This window comes from Rutilus rutilus, assembly GCF_951802725.1.
Source record: "Rutilus rutilus genome assembly, chromosome: 11".
NCBI lineage: Eukaryota > Metazoa > Chordata > Actinopteri > Cypriniformes > Leuciscidae > Rutilus > Rutilus rutilus.
In genome coordinates, this window is record NC_140216.1 from 20224436 (window position 1) to 20239147 (window position 14712).

The window sequence follows — 14712 nt, forward strand, 5'->3', positions numbered from 1 at the left end:
TTTTACGTTTAGAGATTAAAAACTATTGTCTGTTAATTTTGCTGTTGATCTATGAAGCAAACTGGTTGGTAAGAAAGGGGGCATTTTACCCCACCTTGGGGGGCGTTTTACCCCACCGCTGTGTACAAAAATATTTTCAGTCAAAATACTAATTAATTATAAAGGCTGAGCAATTTTAATATTTGGTGAATAACTCCTGCCATAGTCACTCAAACCCGGGATGGCAATTCTAGTCACATTTATGTTTTGTTTCACTGTAATGTCACATTTTCCTTAAGGGGGGCGTTTTCCCCCACTCTACCCTATATAGTGTTTTGACATCGACAACCACAACCAAAAAGTGCATTTTACCTCAAACTTGCGACTAGTTAACTTTCTAAAGAAGGCGCAATCACTTCTCGGGTCGACATTAACACACTGACAAAATTATATTCAAATTTAAAATATTTTTATACCACTTTTTAATGTGTGATTGTGTATAGGTGTTCACGAGATAGAGATACCAACCTTTCGCGAACTTGCTTTCAACGTCGAACGAACACTCGTTCTCATGGAGACGCGGTGTGCACGGAGGGGAGGGGCTGTGTGTGTGTGTGTGTGTGTGTGTGTGTGTGTGTGCGTGAGCATGTGAGAGATGAGTGACAGAGAGACGGAGGGAGAGCAGGAAATGCAGCTGAACAATACGCTGCGTGTTTTAAATAGCGTTAAAAAATGAAAGACCTTAACAAAGACGAAAACTAAGGACATTTACTTTATAATTTTATTTTATTTTAGTTAGTTTTGCCAAACACACATTACAGTTTTAGTTAGTTATCGTTTTTTTGTAATGCCTCGGTTTTATTTTTATTTCAGTTAACGACAATGTTTTTTCCCACCTAGTTTTCGTTTTTTCGTTCGTTTTCGTTAACGATTATAACCTTGCTTCCAACCTCCCTGTTGTTCTTCTCCAGCTGTGTTAACCAAAGACAAACAGTTAGAAGAATAAAATATATGTACAATAGCAAAAATAAAGTTGGTCATTAGTTGTTAGGGTTAGATACACCTGCAGACGTATTCATACACCTGTTCACCTGTTTTCATTTAGCATACACCAGAGTTCAAACATTCACTTTTTCAAAGGCCGAATGATTACGTGGTCAAAATTTCTCTTTTTAACATAAGAGTTAAAAAATTTACACGAGTCACGACGCATTGCATTATGCACCTAACCTGCCGGCTGATGAAGTATTTATTACATCAAGAAAAAATGAATACAACACACTGCACTTGGATGAATACATTTATTAGATTTATTTAATAATATTACCAGTTCCATATGATCTTTATTAAAAAATAAGACAATAAATGATTTTATTTTTTAAATTTGACTGCATTCTTGTCCATTTCTAAATGTTTACTTTTTGATTTATGAATTATAACAGACTGATGGGAAAAAACATTATTTTGCTGTTCGTAAGTGCATAATATCACCTGCTCAAGTACTTCTTGATGAGTTTCTTCTGTATTAAACAGCGAATCTTCTCAGTCAGATCGTCGCAAGATCTCAGGAATCCTCTCACACTCGTGTTCACGCGCTCCATCGCTGCACTTGTGTGTGTGACTCGAACGATTCAAACTTCCATAAAGCGCGCCAAAACAGCAGCGCGGAGATGTGACGTCACGTGTCGAGCGGGCATTTGTAAAAAGCACTTCAAAAAATATTTACATTAACTCCCGTCTTCAGCATCTGATGATTCCCGATATTATAGTTACTTTATGACTTTGTTTTTCGGTTCAGCATTTAATATCAAATTAGAGGTTATGGTTTTATTGTTTTACACTTCTCAAGCGATTTCTGTTTGCTTTAAACAAGCGACTTTTTATTAAAATTTTTAGATTTGAATTTTGTCCATCTGTTTAATACAGATGTGAATTTGCTTGATCATTTCAATGCTAAAAATTCTAGTTTTTATTAAACCAATGTGATTCGACATTAAGTAGGCTAATTGTTGAGTATGATCTGAAATATTTAATCTTTTAAATCATGTAGTTTTTTAATTATTCAAAATATTTTTATTTAATACCTCCTAAAGCTCGCTTTTCAAATGTGTGTTGCAACTGCGGTAGCCGTTATGTGCCAAGAAGCTATGACAACATGTCTTCCAATAGCACTTCATCAAGTTGAATTGTACATGTTCTACTGTTATGCTGCCTATATAATGATTTACACAACCAAGCAATGAAAAAAAGCTTGTAATTTAGACTGTAACTTTGACTTACCTGTCGAGAAGAAAGCAGGCAACTTCAGCATCCCTTTCAAAGTCTTTCTCCTTCATTAGCTCTTTCCACCTGGGAAAAGCTATCCCGATATTTATTTACATCCCGATACATTTTTTTTTTTTTGCTTTTTGGCCACGAGGATTCCTTCTTCTGTGGCTCGGCATAAGTATGATCCAGCATTATATTGTCCCGTGCAGTGCAGCCTTTTCAAATTTGCCGGGGTCAGTATCAACGCCTCCCATATAGTCTAGCGGTTAGGATTCCTGATTTTCCCCCACCAGACTGGTCCCAAAGACTGGGCCCAGACTGCCGGTATGGGAAGACTTTTTTTTTTAAATATATTGCCAACAAAATTCAAGTTATTCAAGATCATCAATAATCATTTTTAGTTATTCATAGTCTTAGAGGCCTACACGAACTGCAGAAACAAGCAGAAGATGCTCATAAATGCTGTTTCAGTACTGAATCATTTTTACAAATACAATTATATTGAATTCAGAAAATTTCACTATGGAATATTTACTTTATCTATCATAATTTCGATTTAGTATGTCATCATTTAAACTTTTCATCTCATAATTATGACGCATAGTCATAATTTTAATTTCAACTTTTAAGTCATAATTACTTAATTCAGAATTACAATTTTTGTCAATTACGCCTTTTTAATGTAATACTTAAAACATTTTTAAGTCATAATTTGGTAACACTATTTTGATGGTCCTTTTGAACATGCTGTTGACTATAGTAGTGTTGCAACTGCATGTCCACTAACTCGCTTGTGAGAGTCAGAGTGTGTAAAGTAAACTCTCATTAGTGTTAGTAGAGTATTAGTAGACCGGTTAGGGTTAGGGTTAGAATAAGTTGAGATATAGTTGAGTTACTTATAGTCAGTAGAATATCTATTGGGCAGCATCACAATAAAGAGTTAGCAGATATTACGCACAGTCTATTTTTTCCAGATGTTTAAATGACAAAATACCATTTTTTCAACCGAGTGAATCTACACATGAGAGACCTTCAGAAGTCATAACTTCAGGGGTCAACGGTTTAGGTCAGTTGTCGAAAACACTACATGTGTAAGGTAGTTTTCCAGATTTTCCCCCATAATCAAATACTGTATTACACTTTTCAAAGGATAATCTAGCTTTAAAGTTAGAATAAAAAGTTAAAAACCAAACATATCTTCATACCTGTTGTGTTCTGACACAAGGCCATTAACTTGTTCTTTTTGTTTTATAAATGTATTTTGCTTATTTCTACAAATATCAACCTGAAAAATATGGACTTAATACAGGATTAAACAAGATAATCATGCTACCCAATACGTCTGACACAACATTTTTAAGAAAAAACAGTGCTTTAAAATACAACTAAACCATGATAACAGATGATTTTGACAGTCCAACATAAATGCATGTTGATTACTGAGTTTCAGGCATAGTGCAATGTTCGAGAAATCTAATATCGGTGTAATCTTTGCGAGGTCTCACTCACAACGCACAACTTTGTGTTGGGTGATCCAGGCATACCTTTACTAAAATAAAATATTATGGAAGTCATTTACTCAAAACTTACTCAAAATTATACCATATTTTATTTATTAATATTATGGCTTCATGTTGATTTAAAGTTTTTGTTTGTTTGTTATTAACTAATACCTTTATCTTTTAACTAACATCCAGCACAAAATTAAAGAGATGTATGAGCTAAGGATGTCCTCTGACCCCAAATATACAGTTAGGCTAGATATTATTCTACTTAGAATGTGTGTAAATAGTTGTGCTTAAATCTTTGGGTGTATTTTTACACACCATAGTGATGCAAAGTTCCACATCCTATGGACTAACTTTCAAACATAATCTTATTCTTTATCTTTAAGATTCAAAAGACCAAATCACTAAGAAAAGAGGGTTGAAAAGAGCCGTTTATAATAAAAAGTTTCCAAATTATGGTTTTATTACTCCACTAGATTTAGTCATCTTGTCCAGATAGCAGACAACACTGTTTCACATTTTGTATGTTGGACTGTATGTGTTTTAGGAGAAGACGTTTCTTTGAGAGCCGTCAACATTCAGTGTTTACTGAAATAAATGACCATTAAGAATTTAAGTGATAGTCTGACTAAATTGATACTTCATTTAGTGCAACTTTCCCTCTATCTACGAATCACACTAAGTGCATGCTGTTTTACACTTAAACTATTACAACAGAATCACATCTGACTATTGCACCGAGAGAGCCATATTCACTAAAGCTTGAGGCTGTTAAACAAAGTTCCACACTTTGGTAAAAAACCTGCTGATAAAATTGCACAAAAGTAAATTCTAGAGGTCACCTGGGTTAAAAGTAAATGCATCATCATGAGCCATTTAAAACAAATACAGAAAAGCCACTATAGTGATCAGTTTTGGCTTTGTCAATTACGCTGTTTACATCTGGTTTTTGTACAGTTTGCAAAAAGTATATAGTCTCCGAGCGTAGTCAAACATGTTCATATAGTATTTTATGAAAAACATGAACAAATATTGCATAAAGATAATTAAATGACGGTCCTTCTAGTATGAGAGTGTTTAAGACACTTTTAGAGCATCTTTCTGCTATGTCTACGAAACATCGATGTGAAAGATGAGTATTGCTGTTTTTTCTGTTACATATTACACTTCAAACTCATCTAACTATTACACTTATTTTGTTATTATTACACAGTTATTTTGTTTGTGTGTGTGTGTGTGTGTGTGTGTCGCTAAACAACAGTTAAGCTAATGAATTACAGTTGATATGTGGTATTTTTATGTGAAAGGAGGGTTGATTCATTTTTTATTCTGTCCACACCAATACTTTGAGTTTTAGGCATCTGTCTTTTAGGCTCGATCCAGAAAACAGACGTTGTGTTTTATGTCTTAATAATTGTTCTTCTTTTTATGATCTTCTTTTTATTCGGCATAATAAATGCCGAAATGTTTTAACATATCGTAAATTTCAATGGTTAGATAAATCATCTAACTATTATATCTAACAATCAAAAGTTATATGTGAAACAAGCTCAGTCGCATTAGAGTTGGATTCTTGTTTATATTGAACATTGTTATTGAACCGCATGTTTAACAGCGCTATTGTTCTCGGCCTCATCAAAGTTTTCACCGGAGCATACCGACTCTGAAACAAGACCAAATATTAGCACGTAACATTTTGGACACCTTTGTTTTTAGGCATCTTTGATTTTGTTTGCATTTCTTCTGAAACAACCTGTTTTGAAATTGTTTAACAATTTTTAACATCACTAGCGTAACACTTATCGTATTGCCGGGTGTGATTGTAATGTTTTGTATGGCGTTTTCTTTACACTTTCCCCCGGATATCTGTTTTCTACAGTTAGTTGTAATGTTAGTGAACTCTGTCTTCTCTTTGTTCATATACGACAGTATTCACATGAATTGGTTTGATTTGATAAAATTATGGTTTAAACCATCATCTTCATGTGAGACATTTACATTATATTATTATACCGTCCTAGTTTTTAAATAGCGCTAAAATGTATATTTTTACCCTTTATGCGGATATAGAATGCCGCACAAGGTTCTCTGAAATATCTTATTGTGTAAAACATCTATGTAGATCTAGCTATGTTTTTAAAAATACCGTGAAACAAAGACAAGAATCTTTCTATAAGCGACCCTCAAAATCTGTGCATACAACAAAACACATGTAGGTGTACGATGATTTATCAGAAAATTACTTTTGTTTGAAGAAAAACTTAAATCAGCTGGTGCTTGATAACTTTTGAAGTTATTAAAAATGGTAATGATGTGTTTAATGCAATATTGATTTTAATTTTAACTCAATGCGCTAAAGGTCTATGAACTTTAACATCTTAATAGTTAACTTAAAGCATGCGCAAAATGAAATAGATCCTAACTACTTTCTAAATGTTTGTTACAGAACTTGCATACAGAACTCACCCATGCATATGTTTAATCAGATTTTGTAACTGGATTGAGTAAAAATAATAAACTTCTCTCTGGTGGCATATGCATAACTTCTCCATGACGCTACTTCTGTTGCATCGTGACTATAATTTACATAGTTATTTATGGCTTTCCTGATGACGACACCCGTACATCCTACGCAACAGGGTGGGCGAGGGGGCGGACCCCAATCGCCGTCCTGATAAATATTTCAGGACATCGCACGCTCTAAGCTCTACTCTAGCTCTACTAGCTGTGCTACTGCATCATCTCATTGATCAAAAGTTGAAGGACTGTCAAAGCCCGCTTCAACATTTGTCTGAACCTGACGCAAACTACGCTCCTGACCCAAAAACACAAACCCTGGACGACTGTACCGCAAGGACTCACTCAGGAGATTCCAGGAACATTCCAGGAACGAAAAGCATCTTTCATCATTGAATAGTGGACTATTCGAAAAGTTGAAAAAATGGCGACGCAAAAACGGTTGGAGAACGACTCCACGTTGAGTTCTGGCGATGTGGGGCACAAGTATCATCCGGCGTGTGAGTGCGCCACGGGCAAAGAGTGTCCTTTAAGAGCTACGCTAGACTCTATGTTTAAAGATAATTTTAGAGGCCAAATGGTTGGCTTGATGCACAGGATCATCGATGCTGCCTGTGGTATGAAAAACGATTGTGCACAGGATACCAAACGTGTGACAAATCTCAAAAATGAAATGGATGTCGTAAGAGGCCTGACAAATTCATGGACTGATGTAATGCCCATGTTTTCTAACGGCAAAGAGCCGAACGGCGTAATCCTCAGAAAAGTTCTGGATGTGTTGCGTGCATGTGCACGAATTCGAAATCACCGAGATACTCGCTAGTTGTACTTTTGTAACGGATCTCTGTGTGTCACTGCTGTCAAAAAATGCAAAAACTGACATTGGTGAATTAGTTGAAGGTCTGGTCAACTATATCCTACCTAGAGCAAGACATGATAGCCTGCAGAGATTTTCTATTCTGGTTAGACCATCTGTAAATGTCATTATTGTTTTACTTTATGTACTGCCGATCTATCATTTTCTTCACTACTTCAATGTATACTCGAAAGTATAATGTTGAAATAAAAAAATTACAAACATTTCTGTTGTGTTAATGTCTGAGCTCATAAAAATAGTATTATAATAGTATACATGATAATAATAATAATATTTAGAATAATTAAAAATACTACATGATTTAAAAGATGTTTTCTGCATTTGAATTACTGTATTCCCGAGGTGGCAACCATTTCCATTCCATGGATGCGCTGCGCCACGGACCACAGAGGCACATCGCGTCTGTGAAATTGTGTGGTGATTTTTCAAATGATACAACTAATTTGCCCGCTGTGTACAGAACAGAAAAAAATCCTTTTCAGGCCAAATGGAGGAGCAGCACGGCATTCAGCAACCTGGCCCTCTCCAGTCCCATTTCCTCCCGTGGAGTTTAGGATATGTCTCACCAGCGACCTCCAACTTGTCACAATCCTGGCATGCGTCGGGAACAGGAACTCCTTGACACCTTTCAGAATTGGACTCTTGCTACAGTAACTCCAGCTGAGCTTGCCAAAAGTGGTTTCTACTACCTTGGCCAGGGCGACAGAGTGGCTTGCTTCAGTTGTGGAGACCAGCTTAGCAACTGGGAACCGGGAGATCGTGCAGTATCAGAGCACCAGAGGCATTACCCCAACTGCCACTTCGTTCGAGGTGACCGTGCACAGAGCCGGATTATCCATAAGGGCACTTGGGCAGGACCCAGGACCCAGGGGCACCAACCATTCACAACCACTAGGGGGGCACCACATGACACAAGCTTTAAAAATATTTTTCGTAAATTGTTATATTATTAACTTGAAATTCTTGAAAGACCATACATAACTCGTTTATGAACACTAATTTAACAATAATAATAATAATAAAAAATTATAAATAAATAAAGATTACATGACCACTATCACTCCCCCCTTCCCTCCCCAATCTGTCAGAGTTGAGTTGGTCCACAACAAGTACGCGCAAATGTGTCTTTTTTTTTTTACGGCTACAGAAAATGAATCTAAATCCTAAATGGACAGATGTCAATCGAGTGGTTTTGCAGTTGTTATATATGTGTTAAAGATTTTATTTTGGATGTGTTCATTGTGATTATATTGGATGGGTTTATAAAAGTTTATAAAATTGAAAGGATCTTTGCTTGGTGCATTTGTAAACAAATCTTGTCTATTTCTAAATGTAATCGCGTGCATCGCTGATGATTATAGGCTACTGTCCGTGTGTTGAAAAAAACTTTGATTAAACACACTCGCAACCAAAGCGGAGACGTTACAGCGTTGCTAGTGGCACTGAGCGGAGTTTTGCCGCTCTGAGGTATAGTGCCCAGGGGCACCACACTGTCTTAATACGGCCCTGACCGTGCAGATAATGTACCTTTATCTGGTGGCGGCCTTTCCAATGGATCTAACTCGGCAATGCAACAGTGTGAAGAAAGGTTGCTCACATTTGTCAACTGGCCCTCAAGAATAACTGTTCGACCAGACCAATTGGCTAAGGCTGGTTTTTACTATGTTGGTCGTAATAATGACGTGAAGTGCTTTTGTTTTGATGGTGGACTCAGATGTTGGGAGTCTGGTGATGATCCATGGGTAGAACATGCTAAGTGGTTTCCAAGATGTGAATACCTGTTGCAAGAAAAGGGCCAAGAGTTTGTTCATCAGATTCAAGCAAGATTTCCAAGACTATTTGAACAGCTATTGACTAATGGAGACAGCAACTCAAGAGAATTTGTTGATCCACCTGTTGTACACCTGGGTCCTGGAGAAGAACGTTCAGAAGATGCAGTGATGATGAACAATCCTGTGGTGAAGCAAACCGTTCAAAGCAAAATCCTCGCAAGTGGAGAAAATTACGAAACCGTTCAAGAGTTGGTGTCTGATTTACTAAGTGCAGAAGATGAGAAGAGAGAGGAAGAGCGAGAAAGTAAGTTTCTTACTTTTCTTAAGAAACATCATCTTGCCATGTCACAGCACCTAAAAAGTGTGCAGAGCTTAATGGACCATCTTCTAGAGGAGAACGTCATCTCACAGAAAGAGTATGGCATTATTCGTAACTGCACTACAGTCAAGCAGCAGACAGAGGTCTTCCGCAACTGGATCAAGAAGAATGATGTCTACCTGCTAAGAAAACTGATGGCCCAGACAAATGAAGCTGCATCACCGAGTCAAGATCTTTCAGACTTGTCTATGGAGGAACAGTTAAGAAGACTTCAAGAGGAGCGCACATGCAAAGTTTGCATGGATAAGGAAGTGAACATTGTCTTCATCCCCTGTGGTCACCTAGTTGTGTGCAAAGAATGTGCACCTTCTCTGTGCAAGTGCCCCATATGTAGAGGCTTGGTCAAAGGCGCTGTCCGTACTTTCCTATCATAAAGTGAAGATATTGATCATCCAAGTAAACACAACTTAGTCTAAATAAGAGCAACGTAGAGTCCTCGGATTTCTTAAAAACAACACAACAACAACAAAACATTGTGACAAACTTTGACAACATGTTGTATGGACAAAAATACTGTTTGAAATATTTTTGTATAAATAAGATCTAAGACGACTAAGTACAGTTTTTCAACCATCTAAAGTTTTTGAACAGACATTGTTTAATAACAATTATACCTTAGGTTCAATTTAAACAAAATCATTACAGTAATCTTCTAAAAGATAAATAAAAGATATGAATTTATTCAAACTTTAAAGATTTTTTCAAGAAAGAAAGTTAAGAGCTTTAAACTTCAGACTAAAACAATCTTTCATTTTAAAAGATCACATTTAAACTTTTACGATTATGCTTTGAAATAAATTTAGTACGAACAAAACTTTGGCTCTGGAAAGGACCTTATAAGCAGCCTATCAATAAGACAGCCTGATGGTTCACAGTTTCTAAATGGTTTCATTGTTGCTCTCTCGTCTCTGTGAGGGTCTGGAACATTTATTTCACACTGTAGTTTATCTCTGAAGGATCTTGGGCTGTTTTGTTTATGACAACTTAAACTATTTGCTTTTTGGATTGTTTGTTAGCGTTGCATAAAGAACTACTTCACCTCTCTGGAAATGTAAGGTGTTTTTATTTAGCTAAAACTTTGTTTACATTTTTTAAATACATTTTAGTAACACATGTTATTATTCATTGGTTATATATTTTATTAATAATTTAATTTAAAATAGAGATTAGTTCATTTTTTAGAACCATGTGTGTGCGCGCAAAACAGCTTAGAAATGATATTAAATTATTTATTTATTTTATAGTTTTCTGTGATGGTCGTGTTTAGGTGTACGGGATAGAATATGCAGTTACGGTACAAAAATCATTATGGCTATGAAAAGCCCCCACCATAAAAATTGAAACCCCCGCATGGACAAAAAAATGCTGATTGAATCTTTTCATATAAATGAGATTTAAGACGAATAAGTACAGTTTTTCAACAATCTAAAGTTTTTGAACAGACATTGTTTAATAACAATTATACTTTAGGGTCACCGTTAAACAAAATCATTACAGTAATCTTCTAAAAGATAAATAGAAGATATGAATGTATTCAAACTTTTGATCATATAAATAAGATCATATTTAAACTTTTACGATTATGATTTGAAATAAATTTAGTGTGAACAAAACGTTGGCTCTGGAAAGGACCTTATAAGCAGCCTATCAATGGGACAGCCTGAGGGTTCACAGTTTCTAAATGTTTTCATTGCTATGTGGTCATTTTCTCACAGATACAACTTAAGGAATTATTGAACATTTCACAGGTGTGAGATGACTTTTGTGACTCTCTAAAAATGTAAGGTGGTTTTATTTATATATTTATTTAGCTAAAACTTTGTTTACATTTTATTTAATTATTTATTTATTTCATTTTTGAAAATGTACAAATGTAGGTTTCTGTGATGGTCGTGTTTAGGTGTACGGGATAGAATATGCAGTTACGGTACAAAAATCATTATGGCTATGAAAAGCCCCCACCATAAAAATTGAAACACCCGCATGGACAAAAAAATTCTGATTGAATCTTTTCATATAAAGCCCCTTTCACACAGAGATTCCGGAAAATACACGGATAAAGTGACCCGGGATTTGACCCGGGTTCGTTTGATTTTGGTTCATTCACACTGCCAGTGATTTTCCGGAATCAGAGTGCGTTCACACACAACCCGTAAAAATCCCGTAAAGACATGTGACATCGATGTGACTAATGTCTCAGCAACGTCTTAAGTTTGCTTATGAGCTGCGATTTCTCTCTCGAGAAACCACGCTTGTGCATTTTTTTCTCTGATTCGATCATAAACTTGCGCATTACGTACCGTTTCACAGCTGGCAAACGGTCCCGGCTTCAGCGTCATCACTACGACACGGCATTATTACGGCTTTTGTTCACACAGGGTTAACCGGGTCAATAGGTCAAAACTTTCTGTCAAAAACTACATGATCAAGGCCAACCTGTCAATCAAAAGTCATACTAACTGTCAACCTGTCAATCAAAAGTCAAAACTAACTGTCAAACCCCTTTGATCTGCTTTGATCTTCTCTGGTCTTCTTTGATCTCCTTTGATCTCCCTTTGTTCTCTGATGACCCCTTTGATCCTATGCCAAAAGGGGCGGGTACCTGTCACCGGAAGGGGCGGGGCACCTGTCAATCAATCATTTTTTGACAGGTGGTGAAGGGTATTCACTACTTTCATGAAGTGATACGTTGCTATTATAGGATAAGCTCCCAGCACTTCGCCCACACATCACACCAGAACCGTTTTCGGGAACCGAAACTTAGGAATGTCGCATGGTTCCGGTATTTTTTTTTTTTTTTTTAACACTACCGGTTCTGTATAAAAACCGATTCTCAGTTCTCAACCCTACTGCTGTGAGAGTTTAGATGAGACTTTAAATTTGTGGTGATTCTCAATCACAGAAAAAGCACAATAAAAATGACAGCAGTGAGAAAACTTCAGAAAGCATCTGATCACAGGAATACATGTTTACACCAGCTCTTCAATTTGACATGCACTGACTATCAATTCCTCTTCATTAGAAGACCTCTTCATCTTCAAATAAGTCTTTATAGAGTTATAGAATTACATCTTTGTTGTTGTGGCTGTAGATAATAGGGATGCATTAGAATACAATGTGTTGGCTTAAACTGGAAATTTAGACACACAAGCTAAACTTCTCATTTAAAATTTTCCCTTTTTTTAGAATAAATAATTTGGTTAAAATTGTGTTTTGGTTTTCCAAATATGCATTGCATGTGTTGTTCAATGCAATATTGACTTTAAACAAACTCCACAAAATTTTTATATATTTTAATCGACATTCAATGCACAGAAAACTAATGATCTTAATCTCAAATTGGGCTTTTGTGAAAACCATATTTACCTTAGCTCTTCAAGTGAACACTAGTCCCAAACAAATAGGCCTTTTTATCTCTTCTGGCCTAAAATCGCACATTATCTACACTTCATAGGGTCAGAATTTTTAGAACACTCTTTCCTCTTTAACAGCTGTAACATTGCCCCCGGCATACATGGAAGTGATTGCAACTTTGATAACACTGTTAACATGGCAACAAGTCCTACGCACACAGTTGTTTGCATGACTTTCTCTTGCCAGAGCAGGCCGCATGCCAGCAATCCCACTACCAACGTTCCGACAGCTGCTCAGATGCCTCAATTTGTGTGACTAACATGTACCCAAATGCAGAGGATTGTGCTTGCATCTGGATTTACATGTACTGCTGCTCTGCAGGTTTGATGTTGGAGAACAGCATTTTTTTTTTACAGCACAGTGCTGCAAACTGGAGAAACACTCTGCTTAACGATACTGTCAGAAGGCTTTTCAATCTACAAATTGCCGTCATTTACCATGGATTTACTGTACACTGCATCATGGTATTGTGGCAGAAATGTGGGATATTCATACTGAATTTTATTATATGATTAATGTTGACATATTAAATGTATTAAAGGGGTAATGGAATATAATTACAGTATTTATTATGATTAAGCTATGGCATTTGTGCATTATACTAAATGTATTTTGAAGGGCTGCCGCCTAATAATCGGCTAAACGTTAGTCGACTAGAAGAGGCTTAGTCGACCACGATTTTATTAGTCGGTGAGTCACAGAAAAAAAGAAAAAAAATCCACAGGGAGTGGCGAGGTCACACAGTCTGTGAGGGACAGATCGTTAATGGCGGGTCCTTGTGGTAATTACAGTATGTCGTGCAGGAAATGTCAGTGATAAATGGGATGGATGCAATAGGGAATGCAGTAAACTCAGTTTATTAGATAAACACTGGTGCAAACAGCAGGCATATAGCCAGTGAGTCTTTGGTGCAGAAAGTCATTGGTGTCCTGGCAGCACTGATGCAGCAAACAATCAGTCCATAGCAAAAATCTGAAAACGTCAGAGCAGGAATAATCCAGACAGGAACAGGACTGAGGCACAAACTGAGGGCAGGAACACACGGCACAACAAACCCGAAACTTCTGACAACACCGAATAGAAAAGGCACAAGTTAATTAGTGTTGCGCTGATTAGGATCAGGTTTGTCCAATGATGACTCAATCAGTGCTTGCACAGAGAGAGAGAGAGCAACAGAGAGAGACAGCTAGAGTGAGTCAGTGAACCTGATAACCATCCACCGACCTCAAATATGGCTTATCAATTGAAACATGTAGGTAGCAACTTTACATGGCCACTCGCTCTAATGTTAACCTAGATAAATGCACTATTATTAGGCTCATATCCAAGTGTTTGAGTGGAGTGTGGAAGCTGAAGTATAGTGCGCTTAATTGACCATTCGCAAAGACCTGCCCCCTTTAGTTACTGTTGCTATATCCGACAAGCCATGCCGCTCTCACGCCACACGTTCTCACACAGTGAAAAATACATTATGGAGCAAAGAGGACACTGACAACGTGCGGAGTGCGGACAGACAGGACAGAGCAGGTTACTTCTGATAAGAAACAAAGTCTCAACTTTCAAATTTGGTCATTTTTTTTAAAAGAAATTAAAACAATAAATGCGATTTGTGGCTCTTTAATGTGTCCTGACAGGTCACTGTAGCGCCTTAGTTAAAGTGGCTCGTTAACTGATCATCTCTTCTTTCTAGTAACTGTACTTTTAATTTTGTACTCTCAAAATAACAACAAAACGTTGTGCTTTTGTAAAATAAAGAAAACAAACAGGATATGCTTTCTGCCGTCTCGGTCTCCCTGAACAGCAGTGCGTTACATAGTGTAAATGAACCAAAACAGCGTATACTTGCCTCACAAAGATAAGTATATCTGTAGAAAGCTTGAAATGTCTACTTAGTTTTAAACTAATCAATTTGAATCGAAAACATATACTCTCTGATTATGTAATTGTAATTACATATTTAAGTAATTAAATTAATGTTAGCGAGCAGTTAGTCGACTA

At 36.7% G+C, this 14712-nt stretch overlaps 2 protein-coding genes across 16 annotated transcripts in view; both read left to right on the forward strand.

Moving 5' to 3' along the window:
- thrb (thyroid hormone receptor beta) overlaps positions 1-14712 on the forward strand; it is a 443394-nt gene that overhangs the window by 88642 nt on the left and 340040 nt on the right. The window lies entirely within an intron of this gene.
- On the forward strand, positions 7707-9860 carry LOC311299343 (baculoviral IAP repeat-containing protein 2-like; the record flags this gene model as incomplete). The annotated part of the gene is made up of 2 exons (XM_084422860.1): positions 7707-7965; positions 8668-9860. The coding sequence occupies 2 exons, from the start codon at positions 7707-7709 to the stop codon at positions 9672-9674; spliced, it is 1266 nt and encodes a 421-aa protein (XP_084278986.1). The 3' UTR covers positions 9675-9860.